This window comes from Protopterus annectens, chromosome 1.part0 (assembly GCF_019279795.1).
Source record: "Protopterus annectens isolate FY-2018-M chromosome 1.part0, PAN1.0, whole genome shotgun sequence".
Classification (NCBI taxonomy): domain Eukaryota; kingdom Metazoa; phylum Chordata; order Ceratodontiformes; family Protopteridae; genus Protopterus; species Protopterus annectens.
Genome location: NC_056725.1, coordinates 544,864,463 through 544,890,425, shown reverse-complemented (window position 1 = coordinate 544,890,425; position 25,963 = coordinate 544,864,463). Strand labels below are relative to the sequence as shown.

General features: G+C 44.7%; 1 protein-coding gene across 1 annotated transcript in view; it reads right to left on the bottom strand.

Moving 5' to 3' along the window:
* USP34 (ubiquitin specific peptidase 34) overlaps positions 1-25,963 on the bottom strand; it is a gene marked incomplete in the record, with an annotated part of 5,849,982 nt that overhangs the window by 1,109,911 nt on the left and 4,714,108 nt on the right. Inside the window, 1 exon segment of the mRNA XM_044061224.1 lies at positions 5,344-5,408. Coding sequence (XP_043917159.1) covers positions 5,344-5,408 — 65 coding nt within the window.

Here is a 25,963-nt window from a genome sequence, read left to right as displayed (position 1 = left end):
CTAGATGCAAAGGGTGTTCTTAAAGAAGAATGTCCTAAAAAAAAAATATATATATATATATATATATATATATATATATATATATATATATATATAAATAAAAGTCTCCTGGTCAGCAGGGGCTCTCTCCCAACCTGCTGAACAGGTCTTTCACAGACCAGCAGGAAATTTCTGCTGGACTGGACCTGGTCCATGGACCAGCGATTGAAAAAACAGTGCTTTAGATCAGGGGAAGCCACACGCACCTGAGGAAACAAGAGTAGTAAGAGAATTTGTAATGTCAATATTATGAATTTTGGATCTTTGAGAGAGATACTTAGCCTTGACAGATGAGGACGGGTCCCCATGTACCCTTCCTTCTGGACATCAGGAAGACTCTAGAGATGAATCCCCTTTTCCAGTCCTGTTTTGGTACAGGTTTGATAACTCCTAGTTGTAAGATTTCTTGTAAAATGAAGGTTAGTGGGGCTATACGCACTTGATCCCCTGGTAAGGATGGAATGCCTGACATTTTTGATTTTCTTAGGAAATTTAGTTTGTAACCTTGAGATGTTATGTGCAGCATCCATTTGTCTTTTGAGATGCATTATCATTTTAAGCACTATGCTACCTTTCCTGCTACCATCAAGTTGGATGTGGTGGGCAAGAGACAAGGCTAGAGAGGATAAGGCCTTCAGGGGAGAAAATGTGAGAGAGAAACAATTAATATAGTGATGGCTACTCTCTTAGGCATACAGGGGCCTAGGAGACCCCAGGATTTCCCTTCTGGTCTCCATTTTTATCTTTGACTGGCCTTTTTTAGGCTTGCTTACTTATCCTTGCCCGAAATGTCAGGGCCCAAATGTGGGTGGGTAATTTCCACCATCTAGGCATCAGGGACTGAAAAAGCTGTTCCACTGACTGCATAGTCTTCTCTGTGTTTTTAGCACCACATCTGTGAAGTTCAGAAAGAACACCTGCTTATCCAAGAGCACTGGACTGCTGCATACTCGTATACTTTGGCAGGGGTTGCAGTCTCATTCAGTTATGTCTTCTCATCAATGTCCCCTGTAGCTGCCATCTTGAATCCAGCATCCACAGTATTATAATCACGCCATGTCATGTTTATCCACTTGACTGAATGTCAATGTGGGGGCCATTAATTTTGCCTTTATATCACCACCAGACTCACTTCCAGTCGTATCCTCTATCTGGTCTGGGAAAGTAATTTGAAAATTACTTGCGTGCCTGTCAAGTGGTGGGCCTGAAGGGAGAGAGGTAGCTGTTCACACATTCTTTCCAAATCAGTCAAGCTTTCTGCTCTCCTTATCAATGGAAAGAGTACTTTATCTACTTCTATGGATCCACACAAACCACTGCTGGATCTACCGCACGTGTTTGGTAAAGGAGGAACATGTGGGAATCATGGACCTTGCAAAACATATCAGGTTTCTCAGGACAGGGGTCTTGATCTCCTTTTCTTTCGAGGGTGGTAAAAATGCATCCTCTAGTGTTCCTAAGACTAGAGGAACTGCCACAAATTTTGGGGCACCCATACCTAGTAAATCAAAATACCTTTTTCTCAGCATCTCATACCTCTTTAGCCTCCCGAGTGGTATTTCATCCTAAAAGCAGTCTCTCCAAATGACATCTCCTCTGCTGACTAAGCAGAGAATAAGGTGTCTTAAATGTCTGTGTCATATGCAAGACAGGAGGAGACATTTGTGAGCAGTCCAATTCTTTCCTCTCAATCTACGATGATTCTTCATCTCTCTATGGGGAAGGCTACCTTTTTCTCTGTACAGAGGGAACTCCAAACACTGCGGCTTGATCTGAACTTGGCTGCAGTTTTCATATGACATGAAGGAACTCTGGGGTCAAGAAGATCAATTCCTGGCGAACAGCCTACAGTACAGAAGGGATGGGTAATGATTCATCTGTTGCCTGTGACCTAAGCAGCTGCAAGAAGGGAGTGGGTGCCCTATGCCCAAGTTTCTGTGATCTCTTAAGTGAGTATGCCAACTTGAAGGCCAGGAATTGAGGAAGGCAGTCCTGGACCTCCATGCTCTGACCCTAGATCATCTCTCTCAACTACTATGAATTAGGCATAGCACTAGGATTCTGGCTTTCAGATTTAGCCTTATTCCTCCTAAATTTACAATATTCCTCATACAGTCAGACCTGTTTATGAGTACATACTTTACTCAATACACAAAATAACCCAATACAAAGATTCACTACCACTAGCTATATAGGTCTAGTATATTGAGAGGTTGTGAAAAATAAGAAAATGCTCCTCTTTCTGACTAACTGCTATGATTTTGAAGGATGAGCTAAGATTTTTAATGCCTGAATGTTGAGAAGTATGCCCCTGATTCCCTACCTTACTTGAACAATGTTTACATCATCTGCTCCTTCTGGAAAAGAAAAATGTCCTTCAGCCACAGGTGACTGTGGTAAGATGTCTAACCCAAACTCTACACAGGGAATACTGGCTTAGTGGGCTGTGCAGCAGGCATGATGGCCTCCAAAGTAGCTTCGCCAGAGGCCTTGGGTCACTAAGACATGAAGGCTAGGGGGTGTGAAAAGTACCTCATTTGGATTACTGTCCATTAGCTGAGCAAGGATACCAGATGCTGTCATCACATCACCAGGGTCCTCAACTGCCTTTTCTAGATCACTGTCCTAACTGCCTATTAAGGAGAATGTCCACTGTAGGAAATGAGCTGGAAGACACTTTGGTGGTTCAAATCAAGGCCTCAAGTTTCTTCCACTTAAAACAGGAGACGGGAGTGTTCCCTGCAAAATTAAGTTTTTACTGTAATCCTTGACAGATGCTACAACATTCAGTACTGTGCTCAAGACCTAAACAGAAAATGCACAAACTATGGCAGACTTTGCAAGATATGTATACTGCAAAAGTAATTACTTTCTTTCTCAGGGGTGAACAATGCCTAGGTATCCAAGCCTTCTAGTATACACAGTATTAAATACTACAAAAAAATAAATAAAAACTAAAAAAATACAATTAGGGTCAGGAAAATATTTTCCCAATGGGGTGCTTATCCAACATATCTGGAGCAGGCCAAACACTGCCACAGTATGGACACACAAAAACGGAACATCTGCTATGAACTTTGACAAGAAAGATCTAAAATGGCATGGCCACATGTCAGCTATAAACAGGGAATGTTCTGATGGCTCAAAGGAGAGAATGTCCATCTAGAATGGAGGGGAGAAATTGAGGAGCCCTAGAAACTAGGCTGGACTTCCAACTTCTGTAGCTGAAGGCCCAGTTAGTAAGGACTACTGCAACAGTGATCAATAAAATCATCAATTAGCAATGTCAATAAAACATTAAAGTTTGCCAAAATAGAATACAGAGCACTGGTTTTGCATCAACAGGAGTTTACTCCAAAAAGGTCAGTAAAGGCTAGTTAATGCAAATTATCACAACTGTAGCACTCTTACATCTCAAGAGTTTCTTGTGGGTCAGCAATACCCATACTTATGGGGACATGATAAAATGAAATATTTAGGTGTATGGATTAAAAATTAATTCTGGTGTGGCAGTTAAGAATATGTGGGAAGAGGCTAAACAAAAGATGACACAAAAACTGAGAAAATGGAAGCTCTGTTACATGGATATCGATAGTAAGATACAAGCAGTTAAAATGTTTTTATTCCCTTTAGTCTTCTACACAGGTCAGGCATATTTTTATCAGCCAAAGGAGAAGCTGTGGATAGCAATTAATAAAGAGCTGAAGGATTTTATTTGGGAGGGCAAGACAGCAATAGTCAAGTGGGGTAAGCTTATTCTTTCAACAGAACAGGGCAGATTGGGATTACCTGATTTGACGGACTATTTCAGAGCAACACAGTTAAGGCTCCTACACGTAATACAAGCAGAAAACTATAACTCAAACTGGAAACAGATGATGATGAAATGGGGGAAGCTCAAGAAACAAAAAGAGACTGGGATTTTGGATGCAGACCGTTAAGAAGAATAACAATAATCATACAGAATATTATATTCATAGATTAGCAAAAAGAATTCAAAGAACCAAGCCAACACGAGACTGGAGAAAGGAAATTCTACCAATAAGGATGACTGCAATTAGGGATACAGACAATAGGCAAGAGGGGGCTGGAATTTATTGGAGAAAATTGGCAAAGGAGCCAAGATATTGGGAGTAAATAACTGTAGAGGAAAAGGTAACAGAGAATGGGAAAATGCCATAATCTTATTTGGACTGCAGGTTTGAGACTACCTAGCCTGTCAAGGATTAATATCAGATTACAGGCAAAGAGAAAGACCAGCACTGGTAGCGGTTTTAGTAGAATATAGAATAGAAGTTGCCATTAAGAAAGGAATAATTAGTAAAGCATATAAATATTGCATGACTACTATAAGAATCAATCAGAGGAGATTAGAAAGGATTGGGAAGAGAGACTGGATAAGCAATTCACAAAAAAGGGAGATATATGCATGTCTCCCAAATATGCAAACAACTCCAGAAGATTTAGAACCTTTGCTTGGAAGTATTTACATACATATTTTTATACACCAAGTAGAGTACAAACAATTTTACCTCAGGTAGACAGTAAATGTTGGAGGTGTGATGGGGAACAGAGAGGCAACTGGGAACTTATTTTCTGGGAGTGTAATGCGTTGGCAGACTTAAAAGAATCCTTGAAGACTGTTCTGTCAGATATGCTGGGTAAGCAAATTGGTGCAACTGAGAAAATTATTTTTTTTGAGCTATGATACAGAACTGGAACTGCCTAGACATAGTAAAGCCTTGCTGACTCTAATTATGATCGCTGCCAAAAAAGCAGTTACTAGAAAATGGAAAACAATGTCTAAACCAAACTTACTAGAAGTAGCAAAGATAACAGAGATAAAACTGGAATTGGGATCTTTAGAAAAGGGTAGGAGCAAATTACACAGGAAAACATGGGGAGTGAAGGATCAATACATGCGTAGGAGGAAAGAGGTTTAAAAAGTCAAAAAATTACTGAACTATGTAATGATTGACTGACAATGACTGGATATATTATAAGTGATGTATAATGTTTGCAGATGCACGTGTGTTGGTATGGTTTATAATGTTTGCAACTAAGATTGTGTTGGTATGGTATATTTTCATTTATATAAATGCAAGATTGTCTATGTCATACATGATAGTTTAATAAAGATATTAAAAAAAAAAGCAAGTAACTACAATCCATATGCTATTGATGCCCAACAATTAAGCTGGATTAAACCCACAGCTTGCTTCTATAAGTACAAAGTGGAGTCTTGATGCCATACATAAAAACAATTAACACAGGAAGGGAAAAAGAAAATAAGCAAATACTTACCCAAAATAAGTGTGTTCAAATATATTTTTGTCTTGAAGGAACTGCATATTGTCATGCCAAATCCACTGAAAAACAAAAATTAAACATGAAATAAATTTTACACCTCAACTTCAAGAATTCTATTTTACAGATTTTTCTGTCATAAAATCCTGACTGCCCACAATCAATCACTAATGGATTAAACTACAACATTCAAACTTATCAAAATACAAGCACATAACTTCCTTAATGTTCACAACAGCTACTTCAGGAGACAGTGTTTCAAGTTAATAGACATATTAGTTTTTATTTATATTTTTGCAATTTTAATTCACTTTTCTAATTCTAAATGCTGTGTGGAGTACATACATGAGAGACTGTGTGTGTGTGTGTGTGTGCGCGCCGCTGACTACTGTAGCACTGAAAGTAGGAGGTAGCACCTTGCACACAAGTGCTAAAACGAGCAGCTAACTGTATACACTCAAGTGTCAGATGGGGGACAGTCAGCAACTACATGATGGTGCCCTTTGCATACTGCCTGATGGCCAGAAAAATACTGTCAGTTGCAACAATATATGGTGGGCATTAACGGCACTGTCCAAAGCAGAGGGACTGCAGCTGACCTCCAGATACATCTGTAAGACTTTGAAAATGTCGCCTTAAGTTCTGCCCAGGGACACACATCTGATACCAAGATGAAAGGGTGAATGTCCCATATGGGACAGATCTCATGGGGTTAAATCCAGAAACATCATCTGACCACAGTCTTCATCACCAATCCTGGGCTGACCCTACAGCTAAGGATGCTTACTGGTAATTAGTGTTTCTGTCACAAAACAAGTCCAACAAGCAACAGATGCGATTGCTGCTACAGTGCAATTTACAGCAGAGGTCATTCTGATGCTTATGAAAGTATTACTATGTGAAGGTGCATCATCATAAGGTTGGAAAGCACTGTAGCAGGTCCAGTGCCTTCCTCCATGAATTCTGATTTCCCAATGGGATATCAACAACCTGGTTTAACACAAACTTCCAAGGACACAAAATCAATTGGAGGGTTGGAACAGGAGACTACATGTCCTTCCTGAGAACTTCACACTCACAGTGCAGCAGCCAGAGAGGTGAGCATTATTAAGTGCTTGAAAAAAGAGGCACAAACTTTTAAGTGTGTCCAATTAAAGGTTTATATGGCTAGCCACCTTATACTCCTTTATATTATTCCTATGCTGACAGATGTCTTTCTGTATGCTAACCATCAAGCCTTCCCCAATTGTAGTTGGGCCCATTCAGTCTTCTATAGTGGACAGTCTTGCATAACAATGGAGGTGAGAGCTATGCAAGGATGATTTCATTCAGGCAGCCAAAAGGATTGCTAAAGACTTTTTTTTTTTAATGGTCCTAACCTCACCCCCTGGGCAGAGGAACAACTGAATCATGTCACCAGGAAGGGCCCACAATACCTTCCTTACAAAGGCATACATGTCTGCATGTCCAGTATTAATGTTCTTGCCCACTTTTGGATAGATAAGCCTAAACCTCCCTGCCAAACTGCATCGTTTGCATCTTAACCCCACCTCTGAGGTGAATAGTGCATGCTGTATACAACTCTAGTTCAGCTCCTCTCCACTTTGGGCATGCTCAACCTTCTCTGTCAGCTCCATCAGTTGCCTGAGTTGTTAATCAATTCCAGGTCACTTTAGACACAGTCAAGGCTTAATTCCTCTAATTCCCATCTTGCAAAAAGAACAGGATACCCAGCATGAGAGGTGAGTGTCTTTGCTGTGAGGAAAAAGCCTAAGAAGAAAGATGAGGGACACACATCACATACAGAATTTCCTTTCCAGATATATGCGGCACACAGGCACTATACTGTCAACCTTCTTCATGTCACTGTTAGTAAAGTTTCTCCTCTATTCTCTGAACTTTATGTGGTCTGCTCTGCAACACTTGTGGGATCATTTGAATGCAGCAGTATGACAATTGTCTTGTCACAAACATCCTGTCTTTCACAGTGTGTGCAATTCCCTGGTGACAAGGGGACAGTTTGGTATTGTAGCATCTCCCTTGTGTTTGTTAACTAGATGACTTACAGTACAAACTGCTAAAAATTATACTTATGTAATATCATTGTGAATGTGGGTGTAGGGGTTGGGGTGGGGTCAGGTATTGATACCACTGATTCCCTAGAAAAAGAAGAGCAGTAAGAATCCTATGCTCAAGTAAAAACAGACAGAAGGGTGGTGGAGCAAAGAGTTCCAAGATGTGTCCCTCCTCCAGGATATGGACAGCTCAAGCAACCACACTAATCATCAAGCTAGTTACATGCAGGGGAGAGCCTGTTCTGACCACAGCCTGGTAAGTCAGTGGATGCTGGTTATGCAACTAGTCACATATACTGCTGAATCTCATAGCACAGCATTTCCAGTGGGTTTTGGCCTTCCTGTCTGCAGGAAAACCCCCTTCCTGGTCTGCTAGAATTTGGGCCTGGGACTGAGCAGGCCTTTGGTGAGCTCCATTTCTTGGTGTCTCTCTCAAAAACTCTTTGTACTTGTTGCACCTTGGTCTGAGTGTTTTGTACAGCTTACATGTGGAGGCCTGTTCTTGTTCCCTTTCCCTCGGTACAGAGGACAGTTCAACACCCCAGGCTGTATCTCAGTAGGAAAAGCAGATGAAAACAACTACTCTGTGAAATGTAGAATAACCCCAATAATAGTTTGGGCCTTTCTACCATAAACATATTACTGTGATTACAAAGAGTTATGTACTTACCATAACTTGGCATCTATGTTATCCTTTGTCACTATTCATCACTTCTGGGTCATAGAATCTGACCTTCGATCCAAGCCAACAACTTCTCAGACAGATCCTAGACTCAAGCTTCTCCTACTCCCACAATCCCTTGCTGCCCTCTAACCCCTAAGATCAAGTTTGCTCCAAAGCTAGAAGACAGCCAGAGTAGACCTGAACCACCAGATGGGACATCTCCACTTCCTCTAGATCCAACAGGATGGGAGAAGGGAGGGAGGGATAGTGATGAACAGTAACACAGGATAAAAAAGATGCTAAGTTATGGTAAGTACATAACTCTTTATCTGATGTTATCCATGTCACTTTTCCTCACTTCTGGGTCAGAGTTCCCAGCTACCATACAATCCTGGATAGCCTCATGGAAGGACATGCCAAAGAACTGTACAGCCAAAGGTACCCTATTCCTAGAGACCAGGTCGAGTTTGTAATGTTTAACGAAGGTGTGAGGAGTAGACCAGGTGGCTGCAACGCAAATCTCATCTACAGAATGTTGGGCTAAATAGGCAGCTGACAAAGCCACAGATCTAGTGGAATGAGCGTTGACAGGTCATGGTAAATGCAATCCCTTAGAAGAATAAACCATAGAAATACATTGGGATATCAAATGAGATACTGTCATTTTGGACACCACCCTACCCAGTCTGTTAACAGAGAAGGCCACGAACAGTTGGTCAGATTTGTGAAAACTCTTTGACCTGTCTGAATAGAATCGTAATTGTCTCTGTTTGTCAAGGGTATGCAGCACATACTCTCCTTTACTGGAATGGTCGGGAAAGAAAACTGGCAACTTAATGGTTTAATTCAAATTTGCTTCAGTGGCTACCTTGGGCATGAAAGAGGGATTAGTCCTGAGAGCCACTCTATGAAAAATCATGTATGACAGCTTGATTGAGAGAGCTTGCAACTCAGAAACTCAGCCCTGAGGACACTGCCCATTCCAACACTCTCATGGCCTCATGACAAAGCAGATAAGATTGTGTGCCCCCTTGTTTGTTGATGTACAAAAAACAGCCATGTTGTCAGTGTGCACTGCAATGGTACCCAGAGGAAGGCAGTCCTGAAAGGCTTGTGGGAAGAACTGCCCTCATCTCTAGTACATTTATGCGCAGTTTGGTCTCTGCAGGGGACCACATACCTTGGACCGTCTTTCCCGGGCAATCCCACCCACCACACTCCAGCAGGGAACTGTCTGTGGTCACTATGGCACAGGAAGGAGGAGGAGGAGAAAAGGGTCTGCCCACGAGAAGATCAGAAGACTGAATCCACCAAAGAAGATGATGCCTGCACACCAGAGTGAGGTGGATGGAAGCTGTCATTGGGTGAGACAGAGAAAACCATTGGACTGCTAGAATCCACTGTAGCACCCTCATATAAAACCTAGCTAACGGCAAAAGAAAACCTGCCGCCGCCATGGACCACAAGGCCCTGAGAATGAAACAGACCTGAGGACGACACAGATCTAGGAGATAATGAATATAGACTCAAATTAACTGTACATGCCTGGGAGGTAAAGCTGCAATCTCTGACACCGTGTCTAGCTGGATGCCAATAAACTCCAAGTTCTGGGTCAGAATCAGATTCGACTTGGGTCGATTCATGGTAATTCCTAGCTGGTCGAACAGACGAATAAGGAACTGTGGGGCTGAGACCATTCGATGCTTCATGGGAGCTGTTAGGAGCTAATCATCGAGGTAAGAAAACACCTGGAATCCCTGCAGTTTCAGGTGAGCTGACACCACTACCATGCACTTGGGTGAACACCCGGGAACTGTGATGAGACCAAAGGGCAGTGTCCTGAACTGGTAATGATTGGCCTCTAGACGAAAGCGGAGATGTCTCTGGGAGTGCCTGTCTATTTTTATATGATAGTATGCATCCCGGAGATCCACAGACTGCGTCCACTCATCTTTCTAGAGAATGGGCACAATGGACTATACAGTGACCATCTAGAACTTGGACTTCTTGATGGAGAGATTCAACTTACTTAAGTCTAGGATTTGATGTAGGTCCCCAATTTTCTTTGGCAACAAAGAGAAATGAGAGTAAGTTCCGGAACCTCTTTGTCCTGGGGGGACCTCCTAGATGGTTCTCTTCTGAAGAAGCCTGAGCACTTCTTGCTGAGCTAACTCCATTTGATGGGGTGGCGCATCAGGGAGAGGTTTCCTGACTGGAGGGTGGGGTGGGAAAAGGGAATAAAATAGCCACTGGAAATAATGCTTAGCACCCACCAATCTCTTGTGATGTTTGCCCAGGCCAAAGGGTGCAGAGACAAATGATCCCCTCCATGCAGGACAGGCAGGCAATGCATCAGGAGTGCTGGAAGGGCTTATCCGAGAATGGTTCCCTGAAGCCCTGATTTTGCGTTGCATCTCTGCCTCTAGGGAGGAGTCTACCATTGAAGCCTCTCCCCTGACCTCTAGAAGAGGGTTCATCCTGAGCCTCCTGAAAGGAAGACTGCAACTTTCTGAATCACAACTTCTTGATCCCTCACTGTGTTTTCGTAAAGGACTGCTGAGAGGTTGAAAATTTGATTCCCACAGCCGACAAGGTCTTCCCTTCCTGCTCACTGCAAGTCAGACTGTCTTTGACTGATGAACCAAAGAAATGGATCCATCAAAGGGGCATTGGTGAAAAAAGCTTTAAAAGATTCCACAACCCCACACAAGCATAGCGAGGGAAAACGCCAAATAGTGATGCCTGTGCTGGTTGCTTGAGAGATCCTTTCCGCAGCACTGGAAATCAACCTCATCAAGGAATTAGCGAGGGACGCAAGAGTGGAAAGCTTGGGAGACACACTGTTCAAGTCCTCAGCAGGCATCAACTCAGAAAGGGAAGGGGTGAGTTCCTTAATCAATTCCTTTTGGAGGCAGGTGAAGTGTGCCAAGTAATTAAATGCCTGCAGACCAAATGTAGCTGAGGCAAAAACCCGCTTTGTGTGTCTGTCAATTGCCCGGAATTCTCAATGGGGGGATGGGTAGATGTACTCTGCTCTACCAACTCCTTTCTAGTGACAGCAGCTACCACGATAACATTGACTGGCATCCCTTTTTACCAGAACTGTTTACCCGTGGGTGGGCTTAAGAACTTATCCGCTTGTTTGGGCACTGGCTCCAAAGTATCGGTCTCCTTCCATGCCCTACTGGTGATAAGGTCTATCAGTTTGTCAGCAGAGGGGGAACCCAGGTGGTAGATGGTCCCGTCCCAAACACCTTCAGGAACATGGACTCTTTGGAGGATGGGGGTTGGAAAGACCATCTGCCCTTCAATTTGAGGATCTCCAGGATGTTTTCGGGTGGAGATCTGGGGAACTCCCCCTGCATCAAGGTCTGTATCCTTGGTGAGAGACTCCATCGGAGAGTATAGGTCCCTCCTCTTGCACATCCTCTTCCAGGGCACATACTCTGAGGGGAGCTCAGGGGAGGGCTCGGAAGACCGGGGGGACCCCAAGTGGGGTAACTCCCCTCTGAAGGTCAGTTCAGGTTTGCTGACCGGGAGCAGAATGAGAAGGCTCAACTCTCAGAGATGAGGGGGGCTGGGAAGGGGCAGCTCCAGTAGTGGAGAAAGTCTCCTCTACTACCCAGAAAGCCAAAGGGCTGAACAATTGGCCCTCTTCGTTCCCTGCAGACAAGACCACCTGAGAAGAGGGAGTAGAGCATGCCCTCACCTCAACACCCCCAGATAACACTGGCGCCTGAACTGTTGAGAGTTGAACTACTGAGGGGCAGGGCCGGTCCAAAAAAACTGGACCAAAACCCCTCCAAGGACTCCAGAGCAGTTGCTCGGGTCTGGGACCCAGTCTGCTCCAAGGTGGGAAGAGCAGAGCTGGTCAGGGACTTGGATGGGGTAGAGACAAAGTGGGCTCTACGAGTCCCTGTCACCTCCTCACCATGCACCAGGCCCTGAAAGTCTGAAACCACCTGGGTCGGACGAGGAGATAGAAGTGTAGGGGAGCAGGGGAAGGACCCCAGACCAGATGGGTGGGAGAACGCAAGAAGTCCCAAGTCAATTTAAGCCTTGAAAAAGGACTTCATCATCCTGTCCATGTCAGATAAGAGCAAGCTCCTGGAGGACCTAGAAGAGGCTGAGGATGTGTGTCTAGACCCCAATAACCTCCTGTAGCTCTCTGAAGAATGGCTGCTGTGCCTGAGATCTGTAAGATGCTTCTCTGGGCCAGAACCCGAGGGACAGTCCCCAATCAATATGAGATCAGACATGGGTCCCAGATCAGAGGACAACTGAGGATCTGAGCGCTTAGAATTCAAATGCCTCGGATCCAAGGAGGTCAGATCACCGGAAGGTCTAGTCTGAGCCCGATCAAAAGGCCTTGATCCAGATGCCTTGGATCCGGGAATATAGTCTCGGAAACTCAGATCCAAAGGTCTTGAACTGGAGGGCCCTGGATCCAGGAGTAGACTCGAGGGACCTCTGCACCGACAGTGCTGAGGCTGGAGCCAGATCCCAGGAGCTAGGATCCGACAGCCTAGGCTTCTTAGAGGAAGAGGACCCAAAGATGGAGGGAGCCTTCCTCTTGTGGCCAGAGGGACCTAGCGGGGTCAGAGAATGGTGGACCAACAGACCCCCCCCCCCCGAGCCATCCCTTTCAAAAGTAACTTATTGTGGCACTCAACCAAGGCCCTGGGGTTGAATGTGTCACAAATGCCACATTCAACCTCCAGCTATTCAGCACCAAACAACAGAGGCACTCATTGTGCAAGTCGGAAATGGGCATCTTCAGACCACATGAGGAGCACTTCTTAAACCCTGCTAGTTTGTTGGACATGAGGGAAACAACAGATCAAGCACCAAAGCCAAAACACCAGTCAACCCCGGCTAAACCAAGTCAAAAAACAGCAAAAGCTAACAACTGCATTAACACAATTAACTAATTCAAAAATTGGAACAAGAAAATAAACTAAGCCTAAGTTGCAACAGAAACTCTTCTTAAGGCAGAGAAACTGGCGCCAAAAGGGCTGCCAATAAAAAAAAATAGAAAGGGAAGGGAGGCTAAGAGGGTACAAAACTGTAAGACTAGATCTCTAAAGAGACTACAAGTAAGATTAAAAGCTACAAGACAAAAATAAGGTTTGAAAATGAGCACTTATCCTGCAGAAGTACTCGAGCCAGAGGAATCACGTCTGAAGCGGTTAAGCAGCAAACGAGACCTGTGGGGTTAGAGGGCAGCAAAGGGTTATGGGAGTGGGAGGAGCTCAAGCCAAGGATCTCTCTCAGACGTTGCCAGCTCAGATCCGAGGTTGGATCCTATGACGCAGAAGCAAGGAATAGTGACATGGATAACATCAGATCTATAAACATCCTATGATTCATTAAAAACTTCTTCAAAAAACTTTCTTACAGCAGCAGCTTTCTAGACGCTTGGACTGCTGGTCCCATGGCAGCTCAATGAACTGCTGCACTGTCTTTTCAACTTCACAAGTTGCCAAGGCCAAAATCAACAGATGAGACAAATTGGGTGGTGGCCCAGAAAAGTAATGGATTCAGGAGGTATACATTTCCTATCAGCTCTGATGGACAGTGCCAAATTCCTATCAGGATAGTGCCAACTGCAAACACTTGACCATCTAAACCTTCTTCTTGTCTACCACTGTATCGATAAACCCACTGTTGGAACCTAAAAGAATGAATAAATCTTTAAAGGTTAAGTTCTCAAGCAGGGGGAAAATAGGGAAAGCTTCCTGACTTTGTCAAAGGATGTTGGGAAGGATTACACAGGAGCAGGAGGAACCCCCCTTGTGGGAAACCACAAGCCTAGTCTGTCATTTTAGGTAAATTCACTTTCCATGAGCATAAACTGGGTTTTAATTAAATGCTTTGAAGATTTCATCATCAGTCTTTCCAGTGTCCCAATGATTATTAATTATATTGTTGATATCATAAGAGACAACCGTAAAGGGGGAGAATATGCATGACTAAATTTCCATTCTATTCCTTTTTGCATTATAATCTTTGTAAGTGACAGGTGCAAATATATCATTTTTACTAATGATGACTGTGTATACAGCCATTCTAGAAGGAAATTCATGTCCAAAAACTTTCTCTCTCTCTCTCGATCAACTGTGAAAATTCTTCTTTAAAATCTGCATCATTAGGCATTACCATGGGCAATTAAGTAGTCCTTAACCACATTCTTGTTTATATAACTGTGCTGGTAACTATTATCATGTATATACAAATTATGAATTATTGATTTAAATATTTGGTTATCATCATACTAATCATCTAAAAATAGAATTTTTTTTAACAAAAGTGCAAGTGAAAATTAGTACCAGTAATAATTTCTTCCAACAATGACTTGAAATTCTCTTCACTACCACATCAAAAAATAATAAAATATAAATTCTATAATAAAACATGTAAAGACCAAGTTGATTTATATATTTTCCACCATCTTATCACAATGTTGGCAAATGACGAAACAGTTCCGAAAGCTAAAAACCAAGAAAGACAACAAACACGGGAAAATACAGTATAAACTTTTAATAGTAAGCGCTTTCACGTCAGATTCGGCGCTTCCTCAGACTTTCTAAAACAACTAGCCAGCTAAAGTTGATATCTGTATTAGAAACAGTATTTAGAACACATCTAGAGCCTGTTTACTGCATTTCCTGTGTTGCACTTAATTTAAAATCAGTTTTCTTAAAATTGCATTTTCCCTGACTCTGGCATAGCACTCAAGTGTGGGGTCATTTATTGCACTGTTCTGACTATTTTGCTACTTGTGTATCCCTGCTACCTTTAAACTAAAACAAACAAAAAAAAATCTTGCTTTTTCCCCACTTTCTGACATTTTAGAAAGTTCAGTTACAGATTTGCTGTTCTGAACTGTTTGTAAGTTTCTTGGAGGCCAATGCTTGCTTGGGCTAAAGGGAAGTCTCTGTGTTCACCAGTGGCAGTGGTTTAACACTGAGCAGCCTGCCTGTCCCTGTAGGAGTGTTTACTGCCTACATGCTGTAGTTTTATTGGCCATTTTGGTTCAATTCCAAACTCCTTGACCTCTCTCTCTTAAAACCCTGCTGCCTCGTGGTTTTGGCGTCTTTCCAGGCTTGATAGTTGTTGCTGAAGCACCTACCAAGGGGAGAAAACACTGAGAAAAGAAAGGAGCCACTTTTGAGATTTTAAGTATTTTCTTCTGATTTTTTGTTTAAAATTACTGCTTTGCCGCCTACTTTTCGGCATTTTCCGGCTTGCTAAAGTTGATATCTGTATTAGAAACAGTATTTAGAACACATCTAGAGCCTGTTTACTGCATTTCCTGAGTTGCACTTAATTTAAAATCAGTTTTCTTAAAATTGCATTTTACCTGACTCTGCCCTAGCACTCAAGTGTGGGGTCATATATTGCACTGTTCTGACTATTTTGCTACTTGTGTATCTCTGCTACCTTTAAACTAAAACAAAAAAAATCTTGCTTTTTCCCCACTTTCTGAAATTTAAGAAAGTTCAGTTACAGATTTGCTGTTCTGAACTGTTTGTAAGTTTCTTGGAGGCCAGTGCTTGCTTGGGCTAAAGGGAAGTCTCTGTGTTCACCAGTGGCAGTGGTTAATACTGAGCAGCCTGCCTGTCCCAGTAGGAGCGGTTACTGCCTAGAAGCTGTAGTTTTATTTTGGGTCAATTCCAAACTCCTTGATCTCACTCTCTTAAAACCCTGCAACTGTCTTTTGCGCGGTCTTGCGCACACAGCAGCGTCGGGCAGCGCCGCTTAGACAGGTTTAAACTGTTCCCGGCTCCAAAGAGTATGCTCATCACTTTTTCCCTTAGAACTGCTCTAAATCTCAAAATAAGCACTCTATTTTCATTCTAAAGCTCTGCACTTGCCCGTATAAGTAATCTCATAGGTAAACACTAATAAACTTAAGCACTGCATCCTCTTATACTCCTTTTAAGCACTTGCTCCCTATTGTTTTTTTCTGATCAATCAATAAGTAGTTTCCTATATTATTCAGGCATGTCCAAAGGTCAGTTTCGGGTTTACTCTCCAGTCCAACTGGTGACTCTGGGAATCTTGAGGCAATGTTACAACTGCCTTATGTATACAGACCACCCTCTCCTCCTCCCAACAAGCTCAAATATATGTGAGAGTTGCAACTATATAGCCAAACTGGAGGCTAAGCTCTCTCAACCCAGTACTGGCACAGCCTGTCAGGAGGAGAAGGTAACCACACACACCACACATCCAGTCTCACATAGACCTATCGCATCAGCAAACCAAACACATAAACACACAAAAACATACTCGGAGGCTCTAAATAAAAATATGCCTAAGCAGCAGAGACCTCCAAAGCAGACATCCAAGCAACCCCTACCATGAAACAATACCCACATAGCACATAGCTCACAAAGTCAGTGTGCCACACAGTCACAGCCCTTAAGGCTAAACAACACACCTAATACACTTGTAATAGGTGACTCTATTGTCAGACACACTGACGTCCCACTCACCAGGCTGAACAAGGAGAAGGTCACTGTAAGCTGCCTGTCAGGTGCCAGGATCCGCCACATAATACAAGCACTCAGGTCACTCCAAAGCAAGTACAAATATGACTCAGTCATTGTCCATGCTGGTGTGAATGACCTGAGACGTACCTCCCTGGACTACATGAAGAGATAGAGGAGCTCTCTGATCATGTAGCCCAGACCGGTATGACCCTGACCTTGAGTAGCATCTTACCCTCACCAAGAATGATGCCACAATATAAAGACAAAATAATCAATTTTAACAATTGGCTAAAGTATTGGTGTCATTCAAAGGGGATCCAGTGTCTGTCAGCCTGGGATGACATGCTCAACAAGCCACGTTGCTTCGCTAGGGACGGCTTGCACCTGCCACCCCTGGGTTTTCGAATACTGGCAAAGGATCTTGCCTCCCCCATAGTGCCTTTTTTAGGCAAGGCTCAAAAGACAAACCCACCTCCATAGACAACACAAAGAAAAAAAACTAAGGGCAATACTGCTCAACGCCAGAAGTCTAAACCTCAAGATGCACGCACTCGAGACTCTCCTCAGTATGGAGAATATCGATGTCTGTGCAGTAACAGAAACCTGGTTCAAGGCTCCCGAGAGCACCCCAGCACTAACAGATTATACTTTATACCATGCTTTCCGGCCCCAAAACTCGGACCGAACCACAAAAGGAGGGGGAGTATCCATATTTATCAAAGATACCCACACCTCCAGGTTAGTGGCACTGCACGAAGCATCGGAGACCATCCATGTGCAACTAACAGTGGGCAAAACTGCCTTTCAGTTTGTAGACCACCCTCCCAAACACAGGAACCTCACTTGGCTTTCCTGAGAACACTGGAGAATATGAAAGTCTCTCCAAACACCATTATATTGGGTGACTTCAACTACCCAAACATTGATTGGGAAAACTACTCAAGCCCAAACACCCTTGCCCAACGGTTCCTAGAATTTATAAACTCAAATGCTATGGAACAACTGGTCACCACTCTCACAAGAGGGGAAAACATACTGGATCTGGTCATCATCAACATGGGGTCTCTATGTTCCACACCAGAGGTATACCCCTCATTGGCAAGATCAGACCATAAACTAATATCACTGGACATCCATATTGCATCCCCAACCCCTTGCCAAGGAAACCACAGTGAAGAATTTCTCAAAAGCAAACTTCACACTTCTCAAAACCGAGGTGGAATCCTTCAAAGCCTCTGGGCCAGTGGAAAATACGGCCCAAAATGCAGAATCCTTTACAAAAGCATTCTATGGACACCTACAGGAATGCATGGAGCATGCTATCCCAAATAAAACCAAGACTCACTCCTCCAAAGGCAGGAGACCTGTCTGGTGGACACCGGCCATAAATAAGCTATACAACAGAAGGAGAAAGCTACTACATGATAGAGCAAAATCCCAAAAAGGGAAGGCGTCTCTGATCAGTACTAGCAAGAAACTACGATCCCTCATAAAATCATCTAAGGCCAGCTTCGAAAGAAAAATTGCACAAAACACTAAAGATAATCACAAGGCCTTCTTTAGTTATGTCAGAAACCTGGGAGGTATCTCCCAGACATGCTCTGAGTTAGTGCAAAATGACAAAAAATACAATGAACCCACAGACATTGTCAACATCCTGGCAGAAAGGTTCAGTGCAAACTTCTCCCCCCTTCCCCCAAAAGAGCAAATGTCTATCCCAACAGAGTGTAGCCTTCCTGAGATCACAGATGCACAGGTGAGAGCTGCCCTCTCCAAAGCAAAAAACACAGCATCAATGGGACCAGACGGTGTCCCGGGCTGCGTCTTACATGAGCTCCAAGAAGAACTAAACCCTCATATAAAGTCACTGTTCAATCTCAGCCTTACTACAGGATATGTACCCAAGGAATGGCGTACAGCAACAGTGGTCCCACTCCACAAAGGTGGTGCCACAACAGACCCCAGAAACTATCGCCCTATAAGCCTGACTAGCCTGTTCTGCAAAGCTATGGAGCGTATCATCATGGAAATCATAAACAAAGACATTGGGAACCTCCAGACACTGGATCCTACCCAACTCGACTTTGTCAAGGGCAGATCTTGCCTCTTGAACCTGGTCGACTTCTTTGAAACAGTTACCAAAGCCATAGATGAAGGGAAGGTAGTCCACACAGCCTACCTGGACCTTGCAAAAGCCTTCGACACAATACCCCACTCGAGCATCATAAATAAGCTCACCAGCTTAAATATCAACCCCTATGTCACAAGATGGGTTGCAAACTGCCTCAGGGATAGAACCCATATGGTCAGAATAGCAGGTGCCATGTCAGACTCTAAACCAGTTACAAGTGGCATCCCACAAGGCTCAGTCCTGGGACCTTTCTTGTTCGGTATATATTTCTCCGAGGTACAGGCTAACACGGGTGGACTACGGCTGACCAAGTTCGCAGATGACTGCAAACTGGGTGCTGTAATCGACTCTCCGGCTGACACAAGCATCCTCCAAAAGGGTCTCACAGAGACGGATAACTGGTGCCAGAGCCATGGCCTAAAGCTAAATGCCAAAAAGTGCATAGTCATCCCCTTTGGGAAAAACAAAGTGCCCACAAATTACCACATAGGTGGTAATCCATTAAGTATGGAAGAAGAAATTAGGGACTTGGATACCAAGTAGATAGCAATCTCTCCTTTGACAATCACGTTGCCAAAGTGGTTAGAAAGACCTTCTATATAGCCCACCTCATCATGAAAAGATTCACATCTAGATCAAAAGAGGTCATTGTGCCCCTCTACTCATCACTTATCAGGCCCATAATTGAATACAATGCCCCATTTGGGATGTACCTTACCCAACACCTGCAGCAACTGGAAAGACCCCAAAAGTACCTCACCAAGAGGATCAAGGGGCTCAAACAGATGCCCTATGCAGTTCGGCTAAAGAAACTCCAGCTCTACTCAGTTGCGTACCACCTACTTAGAGACGATCTGTCTGACATATAAAGCCATGTCCAACCCAGAATTAATGGACATGCTTCACCTCAGGAAATCCAAATCCCTTAGAGCTACACGCTCCAGGGACTTGAACCTCAGCACAGAAATAAAAAGGACATGCTGGAGGGACAGATTTATATCCTAGAGGCTCCCCTCACTCTGGAACAAAATCCCAATCCATGTTAGGCAGAGCCCCTCACAGACCCTCTTCAAGAGAAATCTTGACGAGTGGATGGAAGATCTTAAGTTTACCCCTGGGATCTCTTCTGTGTCCCTGCTTGACAGAGGTACAGTAAACTAACCTTAAAAGGGCTACTTTCTGTGACCTACTATACAGAGGCACAGTCAACTAATCTAAAAGGGTGGCGAAAGCCAAACACACTCTGGCTAGGCGTATAAATGCCCTAGGGCAGATAGCCTAGTATCAACCTATGAACAACCAATGACAGTCTCACATTAATTAGCACATGCTGAACAAGCTTAAAAGTAAAAGGTATCTCATAAAAGCAATGCTCAATACAGCATATGAAACATAAAAAAACAAAAAAAAATAACACACCCTATGAAGTATATAAACTGTACAATGATGCTACATATTTATTTATTCAGTGGTCTATCCCTGTTTAATTGAAATTCTATAATTCAGGCCAAAACCTTTATATGCCTGAAGCCTAATAATCCATTTAATCTCTATTTTTTCAGTAGCATTTTTGATATTCCCCAACCTAAGGCTTCTTGAAACTAACTCTAATGCCATGAAAGTAAACTACTGTGTCGTGCCATTTTCACAAATATGCCTGGCCAGGGCATTGGTAGTGTCCTCTTTATTAATAGCGTGTATGTGTTCACATATCCGTTCCCTGAGGGTCCTGTTGGTCTTAGCAACATGCACCAAATGCCCCTCATTTGATGCTGGCAAGTATACTGGATCCTTCGTTATACAATCTGCATAGCACAGAAATTCTTCGGAGGTCCTTGTAGTAGGGTGAATAAACCTTTTGGTGTTACCTATACAACCACAAAAAAAAAGAAGTTATGTACCTACCATAACATTCCATGTTAGTTGTCTTCTTCTCGCCTTCTTTCTTGCTGGTTGGGTTCGGAGCCAATCCTCGGCTCCGACTCGGCCATCTTCAAAAGCTCGAGAGCTGCATACTGGCTCGAGGCCACCCCATATCCCATGATGCCTGGCGCTTGATACCCAGATCTCGTTTGGTAAGACTAACTGCAGACATAATAAGGAAAGGATCCTATCCTGGAATATATAAAACCTCCAGAGAGGCTACTAGACAGAAAGGAATAGCCAGAGAAGACTCAGCCAGCGAACAAAAAAACATAAGGAACTCTTCTCGGTCTACAAGGATAGGGGGATGGAGGGTGGGTCGCAAGAAAGAAGGTGAGAAGAAGACAACTAACATGGAACGTTATGGTAGGTACATAACTTCTTTATGTTAAGTTGTCTATCTCGCCTTCATTCTTGCTGGTTGGGACAGCGTCCCTAGCACCTAAAATCCTGGGTGGCTGATCGGAACAAACTCTTCAGAACAGTGGAACCAAAATCAGCTCTGTTCCTGGAAACCAAATCCAACTTATAATGCAAAATGAAAGTATGTGGGTTGGCCCACATAGCCGCAGCACAAATAGATTCCATGGGCAACCTAGCCTGAAAGGCCACAGAAGTGGCTAAAGCTCTGGTGGAGTGACCTTTTGGTTTAACAGCTAATTCTTTATTCCTCAGTTGATAGACAAATGTGATGACAGAAGTCAACAACCTGGACAAGGTTACTTTTGAGACTGGAAGACCTTGTTTACCCTCAGCATAAGAAAGGAAAAGTTGGTCCGATTTCCTGATATCCTTCGTTCTATGCAAATAAAAGCGTAGTTGCCTGTGAACATCTAACTAATGCAATTTGTATTCCGCACTGTTGGAGTGGTTGGGAAAAAACACAGGAAGGTCTATGGACTGATTCAAGTTATTTTCTGAAGAGACCTTAGGAAGGAAGGAAGGATTAGTCCAAAGAGCAACCCTATCATTGTGGAACACTAGGTACGGAAGACGGGAACAAAGAGCCTGCAGTTCCGAAACTCTTCTGGCTGACGTAATGGCTACCAGAACGAGCGTTTTCCATGATAAAAACTTCAGGGAACAAGAAGCTGCAGGTTCGAAGGGAGGCAATATTAGAGAAGCTAAAATCAAATTTAGATCCCACGGAGGTGGAGGATCTCTCACTGGAGGCCTGAGCAGAGTGGTCCCTTTGAGAAAGGCTCTACACAGCTTATGCGACATGATATTATTTCCCGACAGGCCAATGTGAAAATTTGAAATTGCAGCTAACTGAACTCAAATTGTAGCGGAAGCGGACCCAGAATGGAAAAGTTCCGCAAAAAAATCCAAAATGTGGTGTATAGGAGCTGAAAACGGGTCTATACTCTTAGTCTCTTGCCCAAGAAGAAAAACGTTTCCATTTACTAGCGTAAGTTTTTCTAGTGGTAGACTTGTGTGATGATAGAATAATTTCCCGCACAGACAGAGAGATATCTGGAAACCTGGCTAAGGCTGGAAGTGGAGCAACCAAGCTGTGAGCTGAAGAGATTGCAGGGATTGGTGCAGCCCGCCAGATTGATGGATCAGAAGGTATGGAACTGGGTCCAGAGTCCAAGGCTGCTCGAGAAGATGATGACGCAGGAATGGGAACCATATTTGTCGAGGCCAGTAAGGAGCAATGAGGATCATTTTGCAGCCCAAAACGGTAGCTTTCTGCATCAGTTTTGGAATAAGGGGAAACGGAGGGAATGCATAAAGAAGTCCCTGAGGCCAATCGTGGACTAGAGCATCTCTGAGGGAATGTCCGGGAAGTGGAAGGAGAGAGACGAATTTGTTGCATTTGCTGTTGAAAGGGGTGGCAAAAAGATCGCAGCAAGGCTGGCCCCATTTGCAGAATATTTGGTCCGCAACTAATTGATTCAGAGACCACTCGTGAGGCATGAGAATTGCTCTGCTCAGCCTGTCTGCTATGACGCTGGACTTCCCAGGGATGTGCATTGCGATCAGAAAGCGTTGGGAAGAGATCGCCCACTGCCAGTGTCCGAGTGCTTCTCGACATAGGGGGTAGGACTTGGTTCCGCCCTGCTTGTTGACGTACCACACTACTGACATATTGTCTGTTTGAATTGCAATGGTCCCAGTAGGAAGAGAGTCCTGGAGAGCTTGCAACACTAGCAGCACGGCCCTCATCTCCAAAACTTTTATATGCAGGTGGTACTTGTGAGGGTGCCAGGTGCCTTGGACTGTCCTGCCCTGATAATGCCCCCCCCCACCCGATCAGGGAAGCGTCCATGGTAACCGTAGCAACTGGAGAGGGAAGTACAAATGGTCTGCCTAGGGGTACTGATGTGGAGACCATCCACCATGCAAGGTGCTTTTTGCATGCTTCTGTGATCATAATCATGTGAGACATGGGAAGCTGCTGGAAGGACCATTGGGTGAAAAGCAGCCACTGGAGGATCCTCATGTGAAAACGAGCTAGAGGAACAAGTAGGATAGCTGCTGCCATGAGACCTAGAGTTTGGAGGACGAACCTGACTTGAATTCTCTTGCATGCTAATAAGACCTGTACATGTTGACGAATCACTAATACCCTGTCTGGTGGAAGGCTCGCTAACATGTCTTTTGTATTTAAATTTGCGCCTATAAAGGTGATAGACTGACAGGGAGACAATGCAGACTTTTTGAAATTTATTGAGATACCTAATCAGGAGCAAGTCTCGATAGTGAAGTCTCTGGCTCGCCGAAGGTGATGCCTGGTGGTAGCAGTAAGGAGCCAGTCGTCTAGATATGACAACACCTGGAATCCTTGCCGTCTCAGGTGAGCGGTAACTACTGCCATACATTTGGTGAACACCCGGGGGACTGTGGTAAGACCAAAGGGAAGAGCTCTGAACTGGTAATGGCTGGCTCCCAGCCGGAAGCGGAGGAATCTTCTGGAGCGTCTGTCCATTTTGACGTGGTAGTACGCATCCTGAAGATCTATAGAGCACATCCAATTGTCCTGACCCAGAAAGGGAATAATGGACTGTAGCGTGACCATCCAAAACCTGGTTCTTTGTACAGACCTGTTCAGTCTGCTGAGATCCAGAATGGGTCTCCAGTCCCCTGTCTTTTTTGGTACCAAAAAGAAACTTGAGTAAATTCTGGATCATTGCTGGTCTGCTGGGACTTGCTGGATGGCTCTTTTTCTTAGCAGTTCTGAAATTTCTTGTACTGCTTGATCCCTTAGATTGGGTGGAACATCTGGAAGGGACTTGTTTGACATTACGGGAGTGCAAACAAAGGGTATTCTGTAGCATCTGGATATAACTGACCGTACCCATTTGTCTTGTGTTATGTCTTGCCAGGCTCTTGGGTACAGTGATAATCTTCCCCCGACTGCCTCAGGAGGTGGGCAGTCGGGCAACCCTTCAGGGATGGTAGGAGGGCTTCTCTCAGCAGCATTCTCTGCTGCCCTGGTTTTGCGGACCCCCACTGCTACGAGGGCGGCGTCTATTATTGTTCCCCCCTCTGCCCCTGGATGGGAACTCACCACGTGTGTTCAGCAAGGCTCCCTGAGATTTCCGGAACCACATCTTTCCGCTCTTCTGACCCTTGGGATATGGTCTGGAAGGAGTAGAAAAACGGACTCCCACGGCAGAGAGAGTCTTGCCTTCCTGTTCACATTTGGTAAGGGTGTCCTTCACCTGTGATCCAAAAAGAGAGGAACCATCAAAGGGGGTGTTGGTGAAAGACGCTCTGAAAGGTTCCAAAAGTTACATAGCCGCATCCAAGCGTGTCTCCTTAGAGCAACACCTGTGCCTGCGGCTCTACTCGCACCATCGGCTACATAAGAAATGAGCCTCATGGAGCAGTTCACCACTGAATTAAGAGTCGCCAGCTGGGAGGCTGCCTTAGCCCGGGCCCCCTCAGCTGATGGATCTTGGAGGGTATCTCCAAGCTCTTTAAGGAGATCCCTTTGAAGGCGGGTAAAGTGGCACACACAATTCAGAGATCTCATAGAAAAAGTCACTGAAGAGAACATCCACTTCCCGTATCTGTCCATCGTCCTGGACTCCTTGTTAGGGGGATGGACAGATGAAGAAGTTTCAGCCAACTCCTTCTTCGTGGCCACCGCTACCACCATGGCATCAACAGGGACACCTTTGGTCAAAAACTGTTTATCCTGTGGTGCCGTTATGAATTTAGCGGGTCTTCTGGGGGTGGGTTCCACTGTGTCTGGAGCTGACCACGCTTTCCGAGCCACCACGGACATCAGTGGGTCGAAAGCCAGACACACCCAGGAGGTGGAAGGTCGGGATCCAAACGCATCCAGGAATACCGACTCATCCTCAGAGGGGCTTAGGGTAGTCCAGTTCCCCCTCTGCCTAAGCATCTCAAGGATGTCTGAGAATGAGACATCTTCAGAGGGGGATCTCGGGGACCCTTCCGAATCCTCCAAGTCGGCATCTGATGCGACAGACTCAGGGGAGTCAACATGCTTCCTCTTGCATTTCCTCTTACGAGGTGGCTCCCCTGAATGATCAGGGGAGGCCTAGGAAGCGGAAGATACACCCAAGGGAGTGCGCCCTGGTGCGTTGGTTCCCCACGCTTGGGGTCTGGAAGAGGGACAGAGGCAGACGCAGGCACCTTAGTGGGAGGAGCCAGTGGGGATGATCGTGAGGCTGACTCAGGAGCCAGCACGCTCATCACCTCGAAGGCGTCCCTGCTCGGATGCCGAGAAGGCTCCGGTTCCTAAGAGACCGGAATCCCTCTCCGCACTGAGGGGGATGGCTCCGAAGCTGATGTAGGAGCTGAGCTCACCTGCGCCGAAGCTCCGAGAGGGAGAACAGGGTCAGACAAGGGTCCGATGCCACTCGCCCCCTCGGAGTCGACGAGGGAGTCTCAGCGCCCAGACACTTCCAAGGACGGTACCAAAGAAGTGATCGGAGCCGACGACGGAACCGAAGCAGAAGGTATCGGTGCCAATGGTTCCACGACCCGAACCCCAACGAACTCCGTCTCCAAGCTCAAGGAAGGAGTTGGAGGAGGAATAACTGCAGATATGGACGGAGCCGACACCTGATGAGGTGGGCTGGACAACATTTTTGCTAGGGCCTGCGATTTAAACAGCCTACTGACCACTCTCTCCACGTCATGATCGGATAGTCTTGAGGACCGAGAAGATTGGGACTGATGACTGTGCTCCGATTGGAGCAGAGGAGACCTCGAAGCCGAGCGTATCGACTCCAGGGAGGGAGACCTAAATCTCTTTCGACTCCCCGTCGGCTCCAAAGGGAGAGTCGAAACAGACTGGGAGACAGGTAAATTGGTTCCGGCCGGAACCGAGGCTGAAGGAACA